We start from the raw sequence: 24,947 nt of genomic DNA, 5'->3' as shown, positions 1-24,947 counted from the left end.
GCAATAGATTTAAATACACAATGACATCCACTTAGCCAACAGGCAAGAAACCCTTGATTTATTTTAGAATCAGAAGTCGCAGAAAGGACGTCACAACATCCAGTAAGTTGAAATTCTGATGATTTATGCACACTTATATCAAGAAGACTCGACTAATATGCAATACTCCAGAATTCAGTCTACCTCTCAGATCACGGGACTATATTGAGAATCAATTAATCTACCAACACACAAGGGATTCCTTACTATAGATCTAACAGTATTTAACATGTATCACATCATTGAATCAGAAACTTCATATTGTCCTTAAAATCAATGAATGGAGCACCTCCCACGGGAAGAGCATGCAATTTTAACTCTTTTATCACAGCCCCATTTGAAAATGGTGTTACTCATTCATATGTAATTGCACTTTTATGCCTTTAACTATTGACCTGAAAAGAACTACTGCATTAATTTGAACGGATAAAAGTGCTACACAAGAGGTTCACCAGAGAGATGGCAGGGGTGGGATTTGACACTTATGAACATACTGTGGTCAGGATCAGCAGCGTGGGCAGTGTGTGTGAGGCAGAGGAGAGGGGAAAATGTGAAAAATGAAAAAATAAACGGCAGAAAAAGGCAGCTATTAAAGATTGAACAAAGGCAAACATGCAGCCACAAATGAGGTTTTACTGTATGAGTACTCGCGGTATGTGCTGCTGAATGTGCTACACGTATAAGCACAACTGTGTGTGGGGGACCTTGTGCATTGAATGCATTTTTAATTTCAGCATGGTGACCGACATTCATGGCTGACTGGCTGCAGCAATACATGGCATCACGTGCACAGAGTGTTGTGCACACTGATTTTCGGTGTAGTGAGCAGCTTCTTCGATCGTCAAGCATAATCCTGGGAATTGGAAAGTGCTGGTCTTGTCATTAGTCTTTGCCTTTTATTTCATTCAGACTTAGAGCTCCATTTTGTACCTATTCACCAGGGAAGTGCTTGTGGAAGGAAACTGAAATATCTACTAGGAAATATTACATTGGAATAGGGATACATTTTCTTGAGATGGCCAAACAGCTGTGAAGATTACTAGAAATGGAGGAGATGAGAGCAGTCATTGTCTCTGTGAATGGAAGAATACATAACTGTCAGAATGTGGTCACTGAGCTTCAGGAATTGGTTTCATGAAATGTTTCTGTGATTCAAATCAATCTTCAATTTCAATTTACTCATAACCTCCCAACAAAGCGCTGGTGGCTTTTACTTGATAGTAGAAAGAAAATTGCAATGGGCCAAAAATCAGGACAGTACTGCTGCAATGAGGACTTTCAACTCTTATTCTAATGGCACTCGCCAGGCCGAGCTATGCTGCACCGCTTCAGAAAGACCTTTTGAAGCAGTCATTTAAAACATTTTTTTTTTAATTGAAATCATAAAATCAAGAGGTTGCAAAAAGCACATTGTTTTGAAACCTCCTCTCCATGCCCTGAAGCTGAACATGACTGTGATCTCTTCAGAACATTTCAGGAAGTCATTCTTAAAAAAAATGAAATAAAAAAAATAATAAAATAAATAAATAAATAAGGAAGACCTGGCCAGAAAGAATTTACTGCAAAGGTCAGAATACAGGCATGCTCCAATTTGGGGGCATCTACACTGCTCAATGAGAGGCATAGAGGACAAGGAGCAACATGACAGCTGACAGATGTGGGTGTGAGAAAAAAAAGAAAAAAAGAAAAGACATTCTGCCACAACTGATTTTCTTGGAAATTGAACCGTGGAAAATCAGAGCTGAATTGTTTCACAGAAATCTGTGATGATGTGCAGTTTCCTTAGAAATTGGTTTGAAAATTAGGCTAGGCTACCTAATATGAAAAAAAAACAGAGAGTAGAAACTCCCAGCACTACATAAGAATAAGGTCTATGTTTTTTTGTGTCATTAGTGTGGTACAAAATGTCAGTCTTTTGTTCTTAACCAGAGGTTAGTTTTAACCTCAAAGGAGGAAAATCCCACTGAATATACCGTATTTGTATTAAACTTGATTGGACTGATACTGGTAAAAGGACACCCCTTTCACAGTCAGTCTTTTGAATTTTTTATATTGTCCTCAACTTTGTCACTACATATAGCTGTTAAAGCATTTAAATCACTCTTGAGCAGAAATGTAGAGATGTTTTCAGAGGTATAGTAGATGTCACGGGGGCGTTGGCCCCGGCCCCCATCCCCCAAACATACGCCTCTCCTCCACTGAGATAATTGCATTCACAGGCTGCTGATTAAATTTGGCCCATCCCTTGTGCAATTGTTTCCTATGAGTCTTTATGAAAAATGGCTGAGATTTAGGGATTATGGAATTAAACCCGAGCAAGGCAAAGCATCTGCTTAAACATGAGAAGAGGAAAAAAATAAAATCATGGCAGAACGGTTATAGGGGTGTGGGGTTGCATCCGTGCTTATTTTCATCTTCAGCTGTGATACAATTCTGGTAATCTGAGCCTTATGGGTGAGATGGAGGAGGAGGGGGTGAAAAACATATTACAATACCTTGAGATAAGACAATTCTACAAGCAAGAAAGAAAAACAAGGCCAAGGAAACAAATTAGGACAGAGACAAAAAAAGAAAAAGGTAAGACAGAAAAGATTATCGAGCAGACATACAAGTGGGTGATTAAAAAAAAGAGTAAAAGGACCTTCAATTGCTCCTGCTGAGGGCCACTTAGCTTATCAAGGCTGATGTGTGATCACCCTGCCAGCTGAATTAAAATGAACCACACTGTCTGGAATGAACAAAACAAACCAGGGTCTGAGAGAGGCAGAGAAAATGAAAAGGAAAGATGTAGAGACTGAGCAGACAGAGCGCATATCTTAACAAAAGCATACCAAGTATGTTGGTTTTACCGAAGAGGAAGCTGGCTTTAGTCAATGCATGGTTTGCCAGGGAAACAACATGTAACTGAGGCCTTGTTTTTTCTGGCCTATTAATAGGCAGTGTGTAATGGACCGAAGGCCAGTGCTTTCACTTTGTTCACACAGCTCAAATATGTGGTGGGCATTATGCATGAGTCCAGCAGTCAAACTACGATGCATTTAGTAAACAGATGTTCTGCCTAAGACAACCATCTCAACTGACAAATTTTTAACCTTTATTTTAAAATTATTTAGAAATTGATGAATTACCACTAATGTGGCATTAGCATCTTCAGAATTTCTGCGTTACATTAACGCCCAGTCTCTATTTGTGTACATATCTATATTCTGTATATATATCCATATTGTCTGCACCAACTACACCAAGTCAGATTCCTTTTAAGTGCAAACCTGCTGGGCAATAAACTCGATTCTGATTCTGATTGTATGTAGACCAGGGGTCTTCAACGTTTTTCAGGTCAGGGACCCCCAAACTGATGGAGAGTTGGAGCAGGGACCCCCCTACTATTTATATGGCATACAATTGTGTTTTATATTTAACGGGGCCTAGTGCCGTGTATAAACATAGCTACTCTGTTATTGTACATTCAATACTAAGCTATTCAAATAATACACAGGTTAATATATTCATGTTTTTATTTTAAACATGTGCAGGGTACAGGGTGGCCGTGCCACTGCCATTTATAAACAAACATCTTGCATACAACACTGAGCTATTCAAATAATCCACAGATTTTAACTTTAAACATGCATGTAGATGGGACAATGAATCCTCAAACCATCTGTGGATGACACACGTTTGCACACAATTTGTGAGAAAAAACTGTTTGAAAAAATAAAGAAAAAATAAATATTAAAAATCGTCTAATCAACCAAAGATTTCGCGACCCCCCTGCTGTACCGCCCCGGACCCCCTGTTGAAGACCTCTGATGTAGACGATAACACTGATGCTGCATCTCGAGGAGGACAGAGTTGAGACTTTCCTCTTGTGTTCAAGACTTTTGACAATACTAGTGTAGTTTACACTACACAGCTGGTATGCGACAGGGGGTAACACATAACCAGACTTAGTCCCCGACTCTTCTGATCGATATCCATCTGTCGTGCAGACAAGCCTCTTTCTCTTTCCCATCAGTAACATTACGCTCTGCACAATGCAAATAACTGCTTAAAGTCACGTCAAGAGTATCAGATTTTGATGTGAGGCAAATCTACAGTTTTAGTGGAAGTTATATGTTATATCGAGATGATTTATAAGGCTTGTGGGGGCATCTCAGTCTCGTGGCTGAATATTGACCCTGCTTGATTTTTTTGAAGGCAATGCCACGCAGGAGTTGTTCAGTGAAGTGTCTGCGAGGAGCTGCAGCACTGCAACCACTGAAGACATAGAGTCTCGAACACAACATGGTAAAACCGTGAAAGGCAAAATAACAAACACACAACAGTAATAACAGGGACAGCATGATGGAAACGTCTAATCACAAAACTGAACAGAGTTTGTGTAAAAGTTAGCAAGAACACCCACGCTTCTTTGATGTTGATATGACAGACTCAAGAGAGAAGCCATGGAAAGAAACTGCTAGTTCTCTTCTATGACCAGGTGAGCAACTCTAACAGGCCTAAAGTAGACATGTGGATTATCAGTGATTTCTGCAACAATGGACTTGATTTAACCAGCATATGATGTACTTTTCAAAACTGACAATCCCAAATTTACACCTACTTCTCAATGTGACTGGCCAAGCATTCTGTATTGAGGAAGGTATCGTGGTTTAAACCTTTTCATCAAGCTCTCTTGTCATCACCAGACTTTTTCTGTGAAAAACTAACAATGCGTTTCAGGTGAGATTGTGATGGAGATATTCTTAGATCCCATCTCTGACAAAACTACCGTTTTTTTTTTTTTTGTGAGAAAAAAAAAGGAGTTGCTCAGCTTAACAGAATGCAGTAATGAAACTATAAAACCAACAACTATGACTGACCCACCAGGTAGAAGCTACAGAGTTCATGTGCATAGGCATGTGTTGAATCCACGCCTGATGTTGCATTCATGATAACCTGTGTATCTCTTTGGAGACCTGCAATGAACAAAAAAGGGCTTTTCATGTCCCATTACCCACCGCTGCCCCCATCAATAGCTGTTCCACTTACCCAAGGCTTCAGCCTAAGAGGCAAAAATAAGCATATCAATTATTAAGCTGTCAGGGGAGAAAGGAGGAGGAGTCCAAGGGTCGAAGAGTAATGTGTGTCTATGTGAGTGTATGTGTTTATCTATGTGTTGGCACTGGTGCAGTTATCAAATTAGTTTTGGGAGCACAGCTTCTTTTAAAGTCATGGAATGCAAACTTAAGTCATAACAATTACATTTTTGAAAATGTCAAGCCTTTTATTCAGCTTTTTCAACACGTGTCTGTAAAATAGAACTTTTTGGATCCTATTTTATAACATGTGAAAAGCTAAATTGATAGAAAAATGATAACACTTATGTTAAAGACACAGAATCAAATAACACACTAAACGAACAAAGTTATGTCAACAATAGCCAAAGAAGTCACACTCCTGTCAATGTGCTGAAAGAACTTGATGATATTAAGGTTTAACATCTGATCTCGGAAAATCTCATCATGTTCATTAGGCCTCATAACTAAATTGATTGAAGGTGACAGATTTCTCAGAGGCTTTTGAGACCCACTGAGTTGCCAGTCAGCTCCCGCTTTATTTGCTCTCCTCTTCATTTTTTCCTCCTCTGAGATGAACACTGAGCACCTCTGACATCAAAGACTTGTTGGAGTTACAGTCTGGCCCTTGTAATTGAAGTAAAATCTTTATGTCAAGGCTGCGACTCCATGCACTGACAGGGTAAAGCTGGAATGACAGCCAACTGGTGACAGAAACTGAGCATGACAATCACAGTGTGATTGTTTTGAAAACCATCCTATCTCTTTAACACATTGCAAAAGAATAATAACAGATTGAGGTATATGATTAACTCAGCAGAGTTTAGAAACTCATTTAATTATGATGGTATTAAGCCCTTCATTCATTTATGAGGGTGTGAGACACAACTGTGCTTTATCAGGAAAAGAATATATCAACATTTAAAATGTGTTAGAAAGTACACATTTAAAATTAAGAGAGCAGAGGAATGTTTTTTTTTTTTTAACCAGTTTTTATCATAGATGGACATAGCCTCCAGGTCTAAATATGTGAAACCACAACTGAAATGCATTAACCCTCCATGGCTCTGCTTTAGAATACACAATAAAATAAATTTTATTGTGGAAATCTTTACCATCATTATCCAGACTTTTCAAGTGTCCATGGCGACAGGTCCCAGAATGTCACATTACACATCCCAAAATGACCCTTTGAGGTGCGCTTCTTGTTGCCAAAGCGGGCCAAAGCGAAGCTCAGATAACTTGTTAGTGAGAATGCATTGGTCCGAATTGCTTTTTCTGATGTGATATAAGATTTTATCACCTACCCAAGCCCATATAGGCACCACAGTGGCTATCCCTGCACACCAAATATCGGTGTCCATATCAGACCGTATGAACTGACAGCATATAGTCCTGACGCCTGTTTGATGCTGTTTTAGAGCAGTGTTTCCCACACATAGACTAATTCGTGGCGGTGCGCCACAGATTAAACATCGGCCGCCACATATTGCGTTTCGTTATTATTATTTTTTTTTTTAACACTATTTAAAAAATACTCGTATTCATTAAGCTGCATTTCCTTTCCCTGCTCTCCCTCCGTCTCTCTGTCCCTCGCGTCTCACTCGCATAGCCTACACACACACACACACACAGCCCCTCCCCTCCGTGCTTCCCTGGAAACTTGGAAACTTGCTAGCTTAGATTAGCGCTATAGCTCTGGCTCAACCGAAAGAAGACTGCTGGCGAAATTCACGAAAGGTTGGTATCACGTGCACCTTTATAAAATCACACATTAAAAAGTCCTATAAAAATATTTTATATTTTTAATACAATGTTGTCCCGTCCCGACCCATAGCAAACAAGCGATTACGACTTCTTTATAAAGTTAACTAGTCGCAAGTTTGCCGTAAAAAAAAAAAAAAAATGTAGTTGGGTTTGTCGAGGTCAAAACACTATCAGCTGTGAATCAAATAAAGTAGGTTTTTTAAACTCTTACACTGAATGTTTGCTGCTTCAATCCAGATGAGTATTGAAAAATATTTTCAGCGATTGAAAGAGAGACGTGCGTGTTGATGATGAGGACCAGCCTGAACCGGAGGTATCAGTCTGAAACAGCTGAACAGTCCGACCAGTGTAATTAGCTATGTTATTAATTTGTTTACAATGAAGATGTGAAAATCTGCAGATAAGCCGCACCTGTGTCACCCACCGTGACACAGGTGTCACACATCCTTACGTCCCCCATAATTTTCCTTGATGGAGAAATTATCCAGGTTCTTAACTCCCAATGTGACATATATGTCACATTACAGATCTCTGACAGTGGGGGGTGGTATTTTGGAAAAAAAATTCTGAAATGGGTTCTATGTCGTCTATTTAGTCTGTTATAACCCCCTTAATTTTAATTTAAGTAGAAATGGGTCTGGGAATTATTTTGAAGAATTTTTTTATCCCCCCCCGGCCCACCACCACCACACATTGCCTTCACATCTGTGGGAAACACTGCAGAGTGCTTTGTTGTAAGCACTAAAAAACAGATTGCACTTTACATATCCTACACAAAGACAAAAAAAAATCCTCATTACACAAACTCACACTCCACTCATCCTTGTTTCGTGCTGGAACAAAAAGAAGAAATTTAGAAGAGATTTCACTTTATAGGAAAGCAACGTATTGGTCTAAGCCCATTTTACATCTACATCCTTACAGATCAGACTGATCTAAGTTATTGCCTTAGGGGAAGGAAATGCTCGAGCAAGAGAGGGCTGTGTTTTGACTATTAATTAGCATTTTAATTCTTTCCACATCTACTTTAAATTTAAATGAGGTCAAAGTCCAATCTCTCTTCCATCAGACCATGGAGGTTGAGTTAGGTTGGCAAATTGGTTATGAAGGGTATGTAGATTTTTGGTCAACATACAAAGACTTCTCAGTGGTAAATGGGAAAGCAGAGTTTAAGGCCTTGGCAATTTTACCAATAAGTGCGGACAATCACTCTGGGGTTGACTGCAATGCAGTTATAGAGAAGTTAATGTTTAATTGGAAAACAATATTTTAAACATGTTAGTGCTACTTTGCTGATATATCTACCATAATTTAGGCATAAAATGAAAAACTAAGACATAAATAATCTTTACGCAAGAGAGTAAAAAAAAAAAAGCAAACAAACAAAAAAACATACTTATCTTGACCATTATTTGTTAATTCTACTTCATCAACTCTACTTGTGATGAAATAAATAAGTGTGTGGGAGCGTTTTCCTGTCATTTCACATCGAGTGCAAGTGACTGTGTAAATCAACACGGAAGGCTTGGTTTGCTCATGTCGGTTTGGGAACTAGTTTCCGGTGCGGAAAACACAGCTGAAGGACACTCCCCGCTACGTCATTGGGAATCCCCCCCACCCACCGGATGCTTCACGCTGCTTTGTTTGAGGAAGTCGGGGGTCGATGTGAAAGTACACCACTCACACAGTAATTAGAAGGTAAATCAAGTAAATTAATTCACGTTGGGCGAAATATTTCGATTGGCGACGCTGGCGACGCTAGCATGTATGTATTACGCGCAACCAAGCAGTGGTCAGTGCTGTGAGATTCGGACAATGCCTGGGTCGCCAGGAAAACGCTCCCACACACTTATTTATGTCTCGGGAATACGGGGATACACTTAATTTGGCCTGGGGGTGGCGTATCCCTTTAAGCTAAAACGATCGTAGGAGATACACAATCCAGTAATTTGATATATGCAACACACATACTTTCAATTGATGAACATTTGTTTCATCATATGCCAACTTTCTCAAGGTATATTGTGGTTTTGTTGTCCAGTAATGTTTGATAGACTAAACTTATTTTTCTTCTTGTGAAATATCAGTTGGCCCAATGCAACAATTATTCATCCTCCAGTGACAACAAAGAGTTTGCAATATTGCAGCAGAGATTAAAAAAATACAAGAAAGAGATTACAAGGAGTAAAAAATACCCAAACTATGAAAAATAGTCACAAATATACTGCAAAGGCACAAAACAACCAGAATAACATTCAAGACTTATGTGCATTTCTTGCAGTCCTTTGATAGTTTAGGACTTTAACAAGTCAGTGTTCAGGTCCAATTATGTTTTATAATACATCTGTGGACATTGGAACATCAAAGATTAGAGAACATAAGACATTCCAATGACATTTTGAGGTTAAAATAGCCATACTTAAGGTGAAGGAAGTGCACTATGGACTTAGTTTTTGGAGACGACAAGTATAACATTTTTAGTTAATGCCTATTTACATAGAGATTGCCAAAGTTCATCCATCCATTTTCCTGAACGGGTTCGTAGTCCATCGCAGGGACAAACGAGACAATTTACTATGCCCACTCACCTCTTAGGATCACGAGTTAACTTTAAATGCATGGTTTTGGACTGTGGGAGGAAGCAAGAGAACTCAGACCCACGCATGCAAGGGGAGAACATGCAACTCACAAAAATGCCCCAGCCAGAATTAAAACCAGGAACCTAGCTCCAGTAGTTTTACTGTCTCTGTTAAACAGTGGACACAGTTATTACACAGCAATCAATTAACACCAACTACAACTGATAGCCTGTTCCGGACTTCCATTTGACATGTGCCTCCTCACGATCCACATTAGGGGCTCACAAATGTGCCACTATGAATGTTGTCCTTCAAAAAGAAGTCCCTCTTGCACCCTTCCTGGAGCAGTGAAATATTGAGTGTGACACGGGAGTAATTGCATGGGAAGTAATCAATTAGACACACAATTGAGGGAGACCTGAGGTCTGTGGGCTGCCAGGCAAGAGGCTCGACTGAATTCTGGTGACGTGCACTGAACCAATTTGGTCTGCCTCCTGTGGCCAAATTGCTCTTTCGTTTCCTAGTAGTTAGATGATGAATTGAATTCTTAGGGATCAGAAAAAAGGCGCTAATTTTATGCCCCCATGTTCAGCAGTCCCTCGTCTAGGGGAAACACACCGACACAAATTGTTCCTTTCACCTTGCCTCATCCCATCTTTTCTATGGGTCCCTTATGTATCGTTGTCACACGACACTGAGCAGGACATGTTCAGTAGATGACAACGCAACTGTAGTGTTCCTCGGAGAACACAAAAAGACTCAAGTGCTCAAAAGAATCTTGTTTACAGTGAAGAGTAGTGCCAACATGACACTGTATGAGTTTGTGAGAAAGGCATCATGGAGACAAATCAAAACTGCCAACGGAAATATGAGTAAAGAGATGGAAGACAGACAGAAAATGGGATAGATAAAGTGAGAGCAGATGGGCCATGAAGGAGTGGATATCGCCTTGGCATAAAACACAGGCTTGTGTACATGCATGCGATGAGAGAGGATCATTCAGCAGATGGGGCCTCAGATTGGATGCTTCATTTTAGACAGACGCAGTGCAGGCGTAGGGTGGTTAAACCAAAAAAAGGAAAATATAAAAAGGAAAGACAGATAAATATATATTGGACAAAATGGGAGAATTGGGGTGAGGTACTGGCAGTACAAGGTGTTAAATCATAAACCACATACGTGTTGTGCTAGTTATTGAGGCGATTGTTATTTGGAAGCAGGGTGTAATTACCATGTGAACGCACAGAGGCTGCACAGGGTTCATGCAAATTCAGACAACACTGCCGTAAATTTTGCCTAAAAAAGGAGGGACAACATTGTGGGTCAGCATGGATTCAAATATAGATTAGGAACCTTAAAAATGTCATAAAGCAGCTCTCTTCAAACGTTATCTTGCTTACATATTGGGGTGTACAGTAATTACTTCATCCGGATTTCTCCTTGCAGCAATCAAAAGGCTGACTTCAAAACCCAAAATTCTGAAAAAAATGTTAAGTCTCTTCTCTGCATCCTTTTTTTTTTTGGTGCCACAAAGTTATACCAGACAAACAACTAAACTTCCCACACTTACGCAGAGTGGCTTTTTATTTCCTATACTATACACCCTGTGCACACAGACAACATCCCTTAACTCTTCCCGATTTGGCTGTGCCTTATATTTCATATTCATGAGGATAACTTAGCTAAGCTTGATTGAAAGGTGCATCAGAGGGAGTCCTATCCCTGCTCAACCAAAGACCTTCCTCCATCCCATCCTCAAGTCCCCTTAAATCCAGAGAGTCCATTCACACCGCACAGACTGTGTACCAGAAAAATCAATAAGTGCAAGGCTATAATATACTAGCGACAAATTGATTTCATCCCAAGGCAATTTTGACCCGAGTAGAAATGTGTGTGGGTTCAGAACTGAAGGAATCTTTTACTGTGCCTTCTCCCGATTATCCCCTTATGTACTTAATAAGTTTTATCCTCTTATATATGTTGCTTATGGGTTATATCGATCATTTTACACATCTTATGGGAGCTACTGGCAGAGAAACGATGGACTAATATGACAGCAACATCAAAGGCTTTGTAATGAATGAGACAGCCTTGGACTCTCTAAAGCACTTGAAGGAAGGAAAGAGTTTGATCTGTTCTGCTTGATGTATAGCAGCAGCTCTATCCTGATGATTCAGGCTTATTTACTCCTCAGCAGCACACTCTGTAGTGATGACAACTGGATTCGAATCTACTGAGACACAAATGACTTATCTCTCCCCTCCAGCAAGATATGGCTTCACTGTCAGGTCCATCTATGCAAACAGCAGTGATACAGACCATCTAATACAAGAGTCTTATTAATTTGGTGTAAGGTTGGTGCAAAGCATCTCATTGGATCAACAGTTGTGTTTGATTGCACTATTCATCACATATACCGTGGTAACTAACCCAGCAATGACTTTTTTTTTCAATAAATTATTTAAGATATATAATTTGTAAGAATAAAAAAGCAAGAAAAAAAAACTTTTCCCCAAAATATGGGATCATGAACTGATTTTGCATCCAATGAAACGGTTTAAAAAATTTCAAATTTCAGCAGAGGTGATGCAGAATGGTGGGTGATGCCTGTTCGGTACAGAGAAGATTTGGTTTTTCAGAAGAGGGGTGACCTTCTAACATCTGCATTTAGAGGAAAAATGTAAATATGAAGACACAAGCAGTTGTTTGTTCTCTCAGCCTGCGATAGTGGTGGGAACTTTAATTGCTAAAAGCTCGGTGAGGATACTTCAAAAGAATTATACTGTGCATGGCCTTATTTAATAGACAAATACAACCCCAATTCCAAAAACAAGCTGACAGTTTACAAAATGTAAATAAAGAGGCAAATCACACAAACTAATATATTATGCACAAAATGAGAAGTAGTAGAAAATATATTCAATTTTGAAAAAAAAAAAAACATTTTGTTGTTTGATGAAAAATATTATCTCATCTTCAATTTGATGGTAGCAACTGATATAAAAATGATGGGGCAAAAAAAAGCTGGGGAAAAAAAGGTACTAAAAAGAAAAAGCTGGAATAACATAATATAACTGATTGAATTAATTACAATAGACCAGTAACAGGATTGGGTACACAAAACACCACCTTAAAGAGGAAAGGGTTGCAAAAGACTACATATTTGGAATGTTCCAGTATCTATAGCAAATTCTATCATTAAAAGATTCAGAGAATCTGGAGACATATCTGTGCACAAGTGACACAGATGAAAATCAATGTTCTTCAGGTCCTCAGGCGGCACTGCATTTAAAAACAAGGCATGATTCTGTCTTGGAAATCTCTGCATGGGTTCAGGAAGGCTTCCAGAAATCTTTGTCTGTGAAAACAGTTCATGATGCTATCCACAAACACATGGAAAGAAGATATTCGTAACATTGGGCCTCATGCAAGAACATTTTTGTATTTTTATTCTACATTTCTCTTACTTTTTTTTCGTCCGAAGGTCTCGTACGAACACGCCACATCAGATTCAACAAACGCTTTTAACCTCGGAAAAAGTGTGTAACAATTTGCATAAACGATGAATGCCACCCGTGCGTATTTAAGTGCACAAGGATAGTAAATTTGCATACTCCACGCCCAAAATCATACCATATAAGGCTACGCTTGCTCTCTCCTGTGCCAGGAAGTGTTGAGTCATGAGAATGGCATCAAGGCGCAAAAAGAACAACTTTACGGGCTCTGAGACTGAAGTTCTGCTTTCAGAGATCCAAAAAGGAAAATGTGTCATTTTTCGCAGTGTCAGCAGTGGAATTACGGGACCTGCTAAAGCTAAGAAATGGGAAGTTATTACGAGTGCTGTTAATTCTCTGTCACCTGTTGTTTGTAATGTTACCGAAATAAAGAAGAAATGTTTTGATATGAAAATGACTTAAAAATGTGCTCGATGACTGCAACTAAAGCCGTGCAATCAGTTGTTGCCTCATCATGATGGTACTTTGATGAAGCGGTCCATGAGGGGGGTCTTCTGGCACCACACCTTCTGGTCTGCCTGGGCTGGTTCAGGTTGTGGGAGATCCTCGTTCATGGTAATATTGTGCAAAACGCAGCATGCCAGATTTCTCTGGGCTATAGAGGAGTTTGCCCCCCGCTGTATTGAGACACCTGGCCTTCAGCTCACCAATAGTGCGCTCCACAACAGCACGGGTGCTTTGATGCGTATATGTGTGCAGTCTATTGCTGGGTGGAAATGGGTTTGATCGGCGTGTTTCTCTCTGGAGTTGTGGCTCTAGCGAGCTGCATATTTGCAGTAGCACAGTCCTTGGGAATCTAAATTGCGATGTCAGCCATTCCTCTGTCTCTGAAAGGATATCTACTCGATCTCTTCCAAGAGCCTGACGCGCTAAGGCATCCAAAAGTAACAAGTCATGAGGTTGTTGCATGAGGCCCAATGATCCAGAAAGCAACCATCTTCTCTGGGCCAAAGCTCATTTAAAATGGACTGAGGCAAGGAGGAAAACTTTCAAAATGAGCAAAATCTTTTGAAAAATCTTTAGAAATGTCAACATTTGATTTGATTTTTTTTAATGTTCTAATGAGAAAAAAATATTAAATATGCAAATCATTCTTTGTGTTTTTATTTACATTTACACAGCCTATTCAACCATTTTAGAATTGAGGCTGTAGTTTGTTTCATGGGGCAAATACTTAATCCAATTCGTTGACTCCATACAAGTGCCACAAACTGGCTCATCTTACGTAATGCAAGAACGTCTCGATGTGGATGAGGAGTGCTCTTTGCAAGCAATTCTATTTCTTGTCCCTGAAGGTGGTTTGTTATGACTACTAGTGCTTGTGCCCGCAGTAACATGCATATTATCTAAACTTGTAAAGTCATTATGATCTCATGGAGGAGTTTAACATCATCTGAAACATCAAAAATTGAGCATAAGAGCCTTATGACATCACCAGTAGGGATAGAGTGCCTGTGGTGATATTGCAAGAAAAGTAAATAAAGCTCCTTAAGATATGTGTTTTGCTCTAAAATCAACAATACTTAAAAACATATTTAGCAGTTTTTTTCAGGAGAAAGTGAAGAGTATTCTATAGTACATTTGAGGAATTAAAGATACTGGGTAAAACACAGAGTTATGAAGTAGAGCAGATTCAGACTATGGCTTGCCCATAACTTCCCCTCCACTTCATGGCTTAAGGCCACGGATGGCACATCAAACAACATGCTCTCACAGAGTCTAGCTCTGGCTCCCCCAGCACTGGCTTCAACTTGGCACCAGAATGAAAAGGACTGGCTTGGCAAAATGCTGCTGTTGGTGCCAGACAAATGCAATTCCCTAAGTATGGCTTAAAATGCGAGATAGAAAAGAAGATAAGGTGTAACACAGAAGCACAAGCTGTAGATGCACATACAGACTGATTGGGCTGTGTTGTTCCCTTTAACTCTGGGGAATCACTAGGAAGGAACAGTTGAAGAGAACAATGAGAGACAGCTGAATTATTTAAAAAGAGCGTTTGAAAGAGGTTGAGACAGAAGTTCCATGCCATGCCTCTAACCCACAAATCTAAATTAAAATCATAAAATGAACTGTTATCTTGGAAAACAGGAATCATTTTTAAACTTCAAGTGCAAAGCAGTGACTTTGTTTGTCTCACATTACTTCAGCATCTTCTTGACATTTTTCATAATATAGAAGTTTTTTTCGTTTGGGTCAAGCTTCAGAGTCTGTACTAATACAGACTCTGAACACTAATACAGTACTGTTTCTTTTTGTGAACTAGCACTAATGGAGTGCTAATGTTACAAATTACGACTGGGTTGATTAGTTGATTTCTCATTAATCCATCTTGAACATTATAAAAACTGAGTCCTATTCTGTCATACATGTAAAACACAGCCATATTTTTCCACCAAAACATAATCTCTGTCTCCATCTCTTTACACAGACTACTTTAGAAGAATTGTAAGGATACATTTAGCTTCAAAATAAGTAAATAAAACCTTTGATCTTGTTTTGCACACAATTGTCACTGTTACTGGTATGTCACACTTAACCCTACATCAGATTTTCTAGTCAAGAAATTAATTTTAAATTGACCATCAGGTCAGGTGTCCAGAAGAAAACTGTACATGGATTCATTGTTCATAAAGCGGCAGATCCGCCCACACATGTTTTCCTACTTTGCACACAGTTTATCAGCAGTCACATTTACTGACTTCCCCAACTTGTGAAGAAACAGGCTCAGGTCGATTGCTGAGTGGGTTGTACATCAGAGAATACTATTTTGTATGAGCAATATGTGGAAATGACAAAAGACATAAAATGTTTTACAAATATTTCAAGTCAGCATCACATTTCTTTGCGTGAGAGGATTAATTGTAATGAAACGTATTTAACTGTGCAGCGAACCTTCCAAGTTACCACTGCAATTAGTTTTCATGTGTATGCTTTAGTATAGCAACGTTTATACCCTTTCTGGGATTCTTTCTCAATGAGGCTGAATTCTTATCAGCAGGTTTAATAAGATCTAATGCTAATGCCTGTTGGCAGTCAACATTTTGGCTAAATAGGGAAGATACAAGAGGTCACATTATACTTGAAAAAAAAAAAGACTATTTAATATAATAGTCAAACTGCTAAGACTTATTTTAGACAGTGAAATAATATACAATATTACTTTTGTGTAGAGTTATATTTTAATCCACCTCCTATATTACTATTGAAACTGGTAAGTCAACCAAAACAATCTGTATGGAAACATGTACATGACAAGATTGTCATGTAACAATCTTCTTTTTTTCCTCCTCAGCTCTGAACTATAAAAAGCAACACTGCATACAAAACCTAGACACCTCAGGCCTTGACCATGCTTAACACAGAATCAAAAAACTATAATAAAACAATTTCCACCTTACATATCACAAGGAAATGTGTGGAGTTTGAAAACAATTCAGTCACTTGCCTGTGAGGTTTTTAAGACCCAACTGCCGCAGGCCGAAGTTTCCATCTCGTCGGTAATTGAGGAAGATTGCAAGGGAGTAGCGGTCTTCGTACAGCTTGGTTCCACGAATTATCCTCAAGTTTTCCAAAGGCAGGTAATCAAACTGGTTCAGAGCCACCAACACATAGCCCGTCACTTCTCGGATAGACTGCAGACAGAGTAATGAGGGGAAATGTTAGCATGATTTAGTTTGCACGATGAGGTTGCAATTATAAAAGCTACAAAGCAACAAAATATTCTTTCTTATTGATTCTTATTTCTCTTATATATCTCTTATTTATTTAGGAGTCTATATATATACAGTATATATGAATGCTTTCACAATTGTACATTATGAATTTTATCATTCTATATGTAAAAAAGTGAAGAACACATAGAGAGGGAATTTTAGACTTAGTCACTTGAACATGTAGACTGTGGAAGGTACTGAGTTTATTGTAAGAAAATAATAAGATAATAACAGAAATAATTAAAAAAAAAAGTCATGGTTGGTTATTTACAATTTAGAAATTTTAAATCATACCTTCAGGCAAATATTTTTTTATTACATGTGTTTGCTTTCATTGAATAGATGGAAAAAACAAATATTATCAATAATAATAATAATGATAAAAAGTAACAATTAAAAACACTTTCTCTTGAAAAGTTAAGCAGAAACTGTTGTTTAATCATGTATGTACCCTAAATGAAATAAACTAGATACCAAGATGATACTGGCAGAAATGATGTGAGAAGTAAAATAAACAAACAGAACATGAAGTGCTAATGAAAGGGAAAGTCTCAAGCCTACAACAGATCACTGACAGCATCTGTCTTCAAGGTCACTTTCTGCATGTTCAATCATGCCAGCGAGCTGAGCTACAGCATCTGAGGCAGGAGATTTTCCTTCAGGGTTTGTGACCTCGCTGCAAAACTTGGCTCAGGGTTCAGTGCTCATAGCCGGGGCTTGGCCTGGGGTGACTAAGCCACAAGGACAGCCATTGCTTCACACTTTAAATGTCATTTAGGAGGGATATAACGACTGTTGAGACATTGGCAGAAAGCCACCCGGTTGGAGCTGCTGTTGCATGAATCAAAGTGACAGGCGGTGTCCTCTTTCTCCCATCTACCATCATGGTTGCTGTCATTAGCAGACGGGCGGTCAAGGGAGTCTTTCTACACTGGCCCTACTTATGCTAATAATCAACAAGTATGTGTGTGAAGTGCTGTTGCAACTGGTGTATGGAGCTGAAATAAAAAGAGGGCCCTAACAGTGTAGTCATGGCAGCTGACAGCTGTCAGAGAGCATGGGCGTCAACCACAAGTCAGTAAACTACAGTCACAGCGTGGTCTTCATTATCCAGCTGATTACCACGTATAGAATCAGTGAAAGCCTGGCAAGTCGATGACTATTTCTATAAATGACAAATGGAAACGTTATGTTCATTTCATGTCTTTTTAAATCTTAATACGTTTCTAAACTAGCAGGGAAAGAGCATCAAGTGAGCTTTTTTGTGTTGGTGAAAGTGTCTTGACTTTACAATATAGTGAGTTTTTTTTGGTGTGAGTGCGCATGTTGCACTCTGGTCTAACAATGTGAGCATGCATCTAAAAGAAGTCTTTTAGATGAGTCACATTCATCATGCTGTGAGTTTGAAGGTCTTTTCAATCCTGCTATGCAGCCAAATGAGCTCAAGTCTGTGTACTACAGTGACATAGCACTGTGTTATATCCTCCCCATCTACAATCCAGATACTCCTTATTCCTGCCAAAAAGCTGAGGGTGGCACACAACAGAAGGAGCAACCAACTCTATCGGACTGTATCTGAGCATTTACAGAAACTAATAATTACTTCAGGACCCACACTTCATGGGTGCTCTGTACCCATTTTTTTTTTTCTTTTGTCTGAGGCTGTTTATTACCCCACTCACACAGTTGTCGGTTTGTTATTTTCAAGCTACCAAATCAATACTTTCCAAAGTGCAGTCTCAGAGGGAAATAAAACGAGGGAGAAAGAAGATGGCAGATACACTTGCTTTTCTCCCCACAGATTATTGTTCAATAATGAACTGAATGAAAAAAGGGAAACAGCTCGTAGTGATTACAGGCTCTTGCTGAGCTAATGGCCAAGTCTGCTCTATGCATGGTCACTTCTTTCATTAAATACAGATCAACAGAACAAGCATCCTCTTGGTAACTCTACTGGTGCAGGCCAAGTGCAAAATATTCTCACTTCAGAGAAGCAGGCACCTGGACTGCAGTAAGCTTGAACAAATATAAGGCCCCAGAGGGACACAGTAGAAGTGTAATATTCAAAATAGGTGATAACACACAAGTCCATACTGTGCCAATGTAATCTAATTTCTTTTCAAGTTGTTTTTTTTTTTTTTTTGGCAGGTTTTCTGCCAGTGCCAAGTTTAGCCTTATAGCATTTAGCAACATAACAATTTGCTGTAAATCACCTGATATTTATAACATCAACAACACCCCATTGTCCTGGATTTCTTCTTTTGAACTCTCTAGATACAAGTGTGTGGGGCACATGGGACTGAAGATTTGCCTCATATCATATCAAATCAAGATTTGTTTACATCAAAGCAATTGCGGTTTTATGGCAATAAAGACTTTTTGTGTAGACCACTGGAAATAAGATTACTTTATGGCATTGTGTAGCTTCCCCAACCCTCAAACACACACGCACCCCCACACCCAGGTCATCCAACCTTGCAAGCCTCCATAGAGATCCGTGCAAAAGGATCTCAGCAACAGTGAACAAAAGAGACAGAGAGCGCCAGATTCAGTAGATTAACAGGGATTTCTCCCTCCTCCCCAAGCTGGAGCATTTGTGAACGGAAGTGTGGCAGTGGAACAAACCCCTCACTTGAGTCCCTGAGACGTGCAGAGTTTTGAAATCGAGTCCTCCAATCCCTGACTTCAAAAAGAAGGGAGAGACGTTTTTGGGTAGAATCGGTGAAGGAAAACAAGGGGAAAGAGAAGAGGGAGAAAGGCAGCTTGGAGAAGGAAGGATACACATGGTAAGACAAGCTTAGTCAAGTGTATGGAACAGGCTTATATATATTTTCATCATCATGTATACATATATGTATAGTTGAAACCACACATGCTCCTGGTCAGAAGGAACAAAGAAACAGCAAAAAGTACGTGTGAGAAGGTGGGGAAGTGGACATCATTAGCATGTCTGAAGAGACTGAACCGACGTTAGCATGATTGCCACTCATTTCCATACATATTGAGGCACAGAAATGTTCTCTGCTGGGCTGCGGTCATTGAAGTCAGATACACAGGAGTGCACTGGGAGGGCTTAAGGTTTGCTTTGCTAAGCCCTCATCCTCTATTTCCGTATTGCTTCAGTAAATCCTCTGCTTGAGCTTGCATCTACATCTCTAAGCAGACACAGAATCCGGATAGAGTGTCTAGAAGTGAAACCAAGAAAATCCTCCTGAGTTTTCTCAGGGATCATCCTCAATGCAACTGACATCTTAATGAAAAAATTACGGAAAATTGTACCATTTTAAAATTGAAGGCTTTCTTATGGTTTTGACGTTAATATGTGAAATAAGTTCTTTATAAATGAGTGTTAACCTTCCACTTTAATACATCATGATCATAATTTGAGAGATTAGCATGAGTGCAATATCAGCCATTGGGAATAGTGTACCTGATAGAATTTACAAGCTTTTTTTTTTCATACTGAAACTCAGCAGCTTTGGTTTAAGTTGCCCAAGTGCCCATGTCTAACCTGCCAGCTCCAAGATAACCCCTCAGTTCCCCAGGAGTGGCTCAAACCCAATATGATACACTTCAAACAGCTGCAGGTTATACTGCCTTTGATGTATATGAGTGTGTGTGTGTTAGTGAGAGTGTATGCACAATAGTGTATGTGAGTGAATCAGAGAAGCATCTTACATTGCTTGGACAACATGATGGTTATGATGACACAACTTTAAAAATGGAGGGACATCCATTTTGTTTCATAAGCACTTTTCTTCATCAATCATAAAAAAAAATCTGTTTGTCTGCATGTTAGTGTGTGTGTGTTATGTTGTCAGAAGAGCAAAAAATACAAAGATTTGTCATGACTCTATTCCCATCCATTTCCGTTTCTTACATCTATAAAAAGGTCAGTGCAAGGTCTTTTTCAGGAACACTTACTCAAAGATTTCACATAGTATTTCAATAAAAAAATGAAAAAAAATAAAAATGTTCTCTCCAGAATGAATCAAGATGGGATTCAACTAAAATGTGCATACAGCAACAACCTGGTAAAGAATAGATGGAATCAACTAAAAAATAATAAGAAAAGAAAATCAATACAACCAACATTTTCTGACATTTGGTGGCATTTGGTTGGAGTGGCTCTTGCTCGCTAATGAGATTGGCAAGAATGGTTGACTTTGAGAAGTCCCTCTTCAGGGTGTGCGAGCCATACGCAGAGGCAATGTGCAGTGCTCAGTTGATGTTTGAGCATCATTGGTTGAGACAGGATGACAGTCTGCTTGTCAAGCATGATGACAAAAAAGCCCTGCAAGGTGCTTCCATCATTGACAGAATACACCACAATCGTCAAATACAGAACGAATCGTCTGAACAGGAAGGGGATGATACAAACAGACAGACTTGGACAAACACAATGTATTGTAGAACAAAAAACTCAGATTCAAACAAAACAAAAAAAAGGATCATGCAAATGGAACTGGGCTCATCCATTTTAATTCACAGAGGTTCTTTTAGCACACTTTTTGTCTGACGGTGTTTGGCCAAAACCCTATTAAAAGGGAAAACAGTTGTTTGCTAGAAAAGGAAACATCTAATAACCAAGTCAATACAAAATTGATATTGCTGCTCTCAGAAAGTCACTCAAAGGTAATTTGTAGTTTACGTCTACTTGATATAGTCTCCTTAAATTTGACTCTTGTGGCTGTATCATTATCAATTACTTTGCACTCACCACTTCTAACGTGGACATTCTCAGAATTTACGCAAATTAATATTACTAAGGCAGGCAGCCAAAATCTCCAGCAGTTTTCTCAATAAAAACTGTCTTCTTACTCCAACAGAATAGAAAAACAGAGCGTCGCTTCCTGGAGAGGCCATTTTGTCTCGGAGCTTTGACAGTCCCTTTGGGGGGCATCTTTGGAAGTTAATGTGTTCTTGGTGAATAGCAGGTCTACCACAGGCTCCGATGTACCTGTCTGTATGGGGGTGTCAGTTCAGAGTACAGCCCTGCTGTTTATCATGGTTAAAGTTGTAGTCCAGTCTGCCCAGACAAGGACTCATTATGCTATGAAAACATCAGATTCATCAGTGGGTCCTGCCAAAATTGAAGTGTTTTTCTCTAAAATGTTGGTCGAACCTAATTTAATTGTTAATATGTTTTCTTTTGGAGCAAAAAAATCTCACAAACACAAGTGGCTGCTCCATGGCGTAATGGAGTTATTGGATTTCCATTTAGAATCCATTTTGACAAAATAGTATCCTGAGCCATAAAGCAGAAAATTAAATTCTAAATTACAAGGTGTGATCACACTGTAATGGTTGACGGTTGGAGGTGAATGACCTGTGTAGGTGCACAGTTTTTTTACGGCATCCGCATTTACTGTTAATAAGTGTATATTGTGCAAATTGAACATAAGAAACTAATTCAGAAAAAAATGAAATTGTTTTGTTTGAATGGTAATTGTTATTCTTTTCCACTTCATATCAGGGTTACATTAGTAGAAAACGTGTGTAACCATAGCCGGAAGAATGTGTCAGGCACACACATTCTCAGAGCACATTTTTCCTTTATAAATACCAGTTTGTGACCATGGTTTCTGTGTGTAGAAACTGTTCATGCATCTGGCCTTGGATGTGTTCAAATTTTCATCGCATCTTTTCTTTTTTTTTTCTTTTCTTTTTGTGAACATGCAGACAACCAGAAACTCATTTGGATCAAGTGGAGTTAATGGCTTTCATGTAAGACAAGCAGCACTTCACAGCTACATCAAAATGTCCCTACGTTGTGTGCTGTTATTGTTGGTTTCTATGGTCAACAGTCTCAGCAGCAAAGAGACAGCATGAAGCCGAGTATCACATCTTAGGCAAAGGATCAAGGGCTCCCTTTTGATTTAACTCCTTAAATGAAGCCAGGATGGAGAGCTTTTGTTTTTAATTGTGTTACTTCCTCCACATGAGCAGCAGTTCTCAGAGCCAAAAAATCCTCATTAACAGCCAATTCGAGGTTATGAGCAGTACATGGCGGGCTGGAAAGTCCCATATCATCTGTGGCCTTGATCGTATTTTTTGGTATCGTGTCAGACAACTGTGCAAGACTAACTTCAGAGTGGAGTTTGTTACCATATTTCCTTGTAGTATAACTCTTCTGGGAGCAAAATCCTCATCAAATCTATGAGTACATAAGCTAAAGGGTGTGGACACCTTGACTCTAAATGTGGCTGTCGAAGCAAAGAGTCATCCACCTCTGGTTTTGTCTTCATTACAGTAGTTTAGTGACCAACCACATTGGTCCAAAATCCCCCCACAAGTGCACCAGTAGATTGAGATCTGACAGTGAAGCCATAGCTTTTTATTCACATTGGTGTCATGTTCATCAAAACATTTATTGACTTAATGTGCTCTTTGGATGAGGGCATTGTTATCTCGTTCAGATAAAGGTCACCACTCAGAACAACTTTGAGTTGATTTGAAGTGACCTTCACTCTAAGAGGACAATTAGTCCCAAACGCTGGTAGCAAAAGCCCCCACCCCACCCGAATGGCATGACAGAGCCACTATAACCCCTCACTGCAGGGGTTTAAGAGTTCAGGTTTGTGGCTCTCTAATAATAATGACATAATGTACTATTATGAGAGACTTTTGGGATACAAATCATGCTGTTATTTGTATGCATACCACTGTGGGAGACTGTGTGTTGGAGTTGTGAAAAGCATAATACAATACCAAATCAAATGACTAATTTTATTTTGCAATTTGTGATCCTCAACAGAAACAAATAAAATAAACCCATTTGCTACCTCTGGAAAACTCATGAAACTTTTCCAGTTATTTTGCTTGTAGTTAAGTGGTATTGGGCTCTATTGCATGAATACAGATACATTTGATATTATATGATTGACACCTGAGGCAGATATTATTGGATCCCTAACTTTAAGTACCTAGCTAATACTAGAAAATGTTAATGTTCCCGTAAATCTACGTAAAACCACAAGACAGCAAGATTCCCTTTGGACATTATGAATCAGAGCTCATAGCTTTTGGCAAATACTGGACTGTGCCTTCTAGAGAAACTAGTGATCAAAGTTTGGTAAATTTTGGAAAACGCCTTCCATGGGGCATCAATATAATGTTAGAATGAGTGAAATGTGAAAATCCTTCTCTGATAGAAGTAGGAGTAGAATTTGCAGTATATGTTGATCGGTGCAGCTACCTTACAACTCAGGGCAGCATCCTTTTTAATCATTTTTAAAAACTTTCTCAATAGCTGTTAAGTAAATTGAACTTCAACCACAGCGCTAGCCATTGAGTTTGTTTTTTAGATAAGAATGTGACTCTTATCTGTTTGAAGTTTTCATTGAAATTTCATTTATTGCAAGCAAAACCTTAGTTTAGCTTTTCCTTAGCCAAAGTGTCTTTATTGCTCTTAATCTAATGTCTCCTTTAAATTTCCTAGATGACTTACTATCCTTGAGAAATGTTATAATCCACATATTTAATACCAGTCAAAAGTTTGGACAGACACTCATTTAAAATGAATGGGTATGTCCTGATGTTGGTTCCTTATGTGTTCATATATGCATTGAGCACTATGACAGAAATATGACTGTCCTGTTTTGAGGAGGTAGTGGAAATACTTATCTTAAAAGGTTTTTAAAATATTTCTCCAACCTTTGTCTATGTTGATTCAGTGGAAAACTTTTTGATCACTGGATATTTAAAGAGTAATTTTAAAATGTTACGTTAGTACTTTTTATGTATAAAGAGATCGTGTCTTTGCTTTCGTTATCCAAATTGGATCAATTTACTGAATGTTCCTTGTATCTCAAAGGGACTGTAGGCAGGAAACTATAAACCACACAAACACACATACTCCATACTTAGGGGTGGGACGATATGCTTTGGTCACGATTCGATTGTATCACGATTCTTGATAATTACGATTATCCAAGTATTGCGATTCGATATAATCAGTAATTGCAATTTTCTTCCTCCTTAAAAAAACAAACAAGTTGAATCATACACTTCTAGAATGAATGTCGTTCCCATAAACAATGCACATCAGTCTGTGTCAGTCAGTCCAGCAGCTGACATTTATTTCGACTGAGACAAAAAGAGGTACTTAACATTTTTTAAAGTTTACAGTTACAAAATGAATTGAAATGTCCACACAGCACAAATGTGGGCTAGTTTTAACATAACTTAATGTGATGAATTGATGAAGTTTATCTGGACACGGATATGATGTAATATAATCGATAAAGCTTCCCTTGGCATAGCAAATGTGTTTAG

General features: G+C 38.9%; 1 protein-coding gene across 3 annotated transcripts in view; it reads right to left on the bottom strand.

Moving 5' to 3' along the window:
- Window positions 1–24,947, bottom strand: part of erbb4b (erb-b2 receptor tyrosine kinase 4b) — a 300,850-nt gene that overhangs the window by 112,454 nt on the left and 163,449 nt on the right. For all 3 annotated transcript variants that reach the window (XM_075479846.1, XM_075479848.1, XM_075479847.1), the window contains exon 3: window positions 16,403–16,589. In XM_075479846.1, coding sequence (XP_075335961.1) covers window positions 16,403–16,589 — 187 coding nt within the window. The remainder of the gene's footprint in view (window positions 1–16,402; window positions 16,590–24,947) is intronic.

The sequence above is a fragment of the Odontesthes bonariensis genome, chromosome 12, assembly GCF_027942865.1.
Source record: "Odontesthes bonariensis isolate fOdoBon6 chromosome 12, fOdoBon6.hap1, whole genome shotgun sequence".
Taxonomy (NCBI): domain Eukaryota; kingdom Metazoa; phylum Chordata; class Actinopteri; order Atheriniformes; family Atherinopsidae; genus Odontesthes; species Odontesthes bonariensis.
The sequence above is the reverse complement of the archived record's forward strand: the minus strand, read 5'-3'. Positions and strand labels throughout refer to the sequence as shown.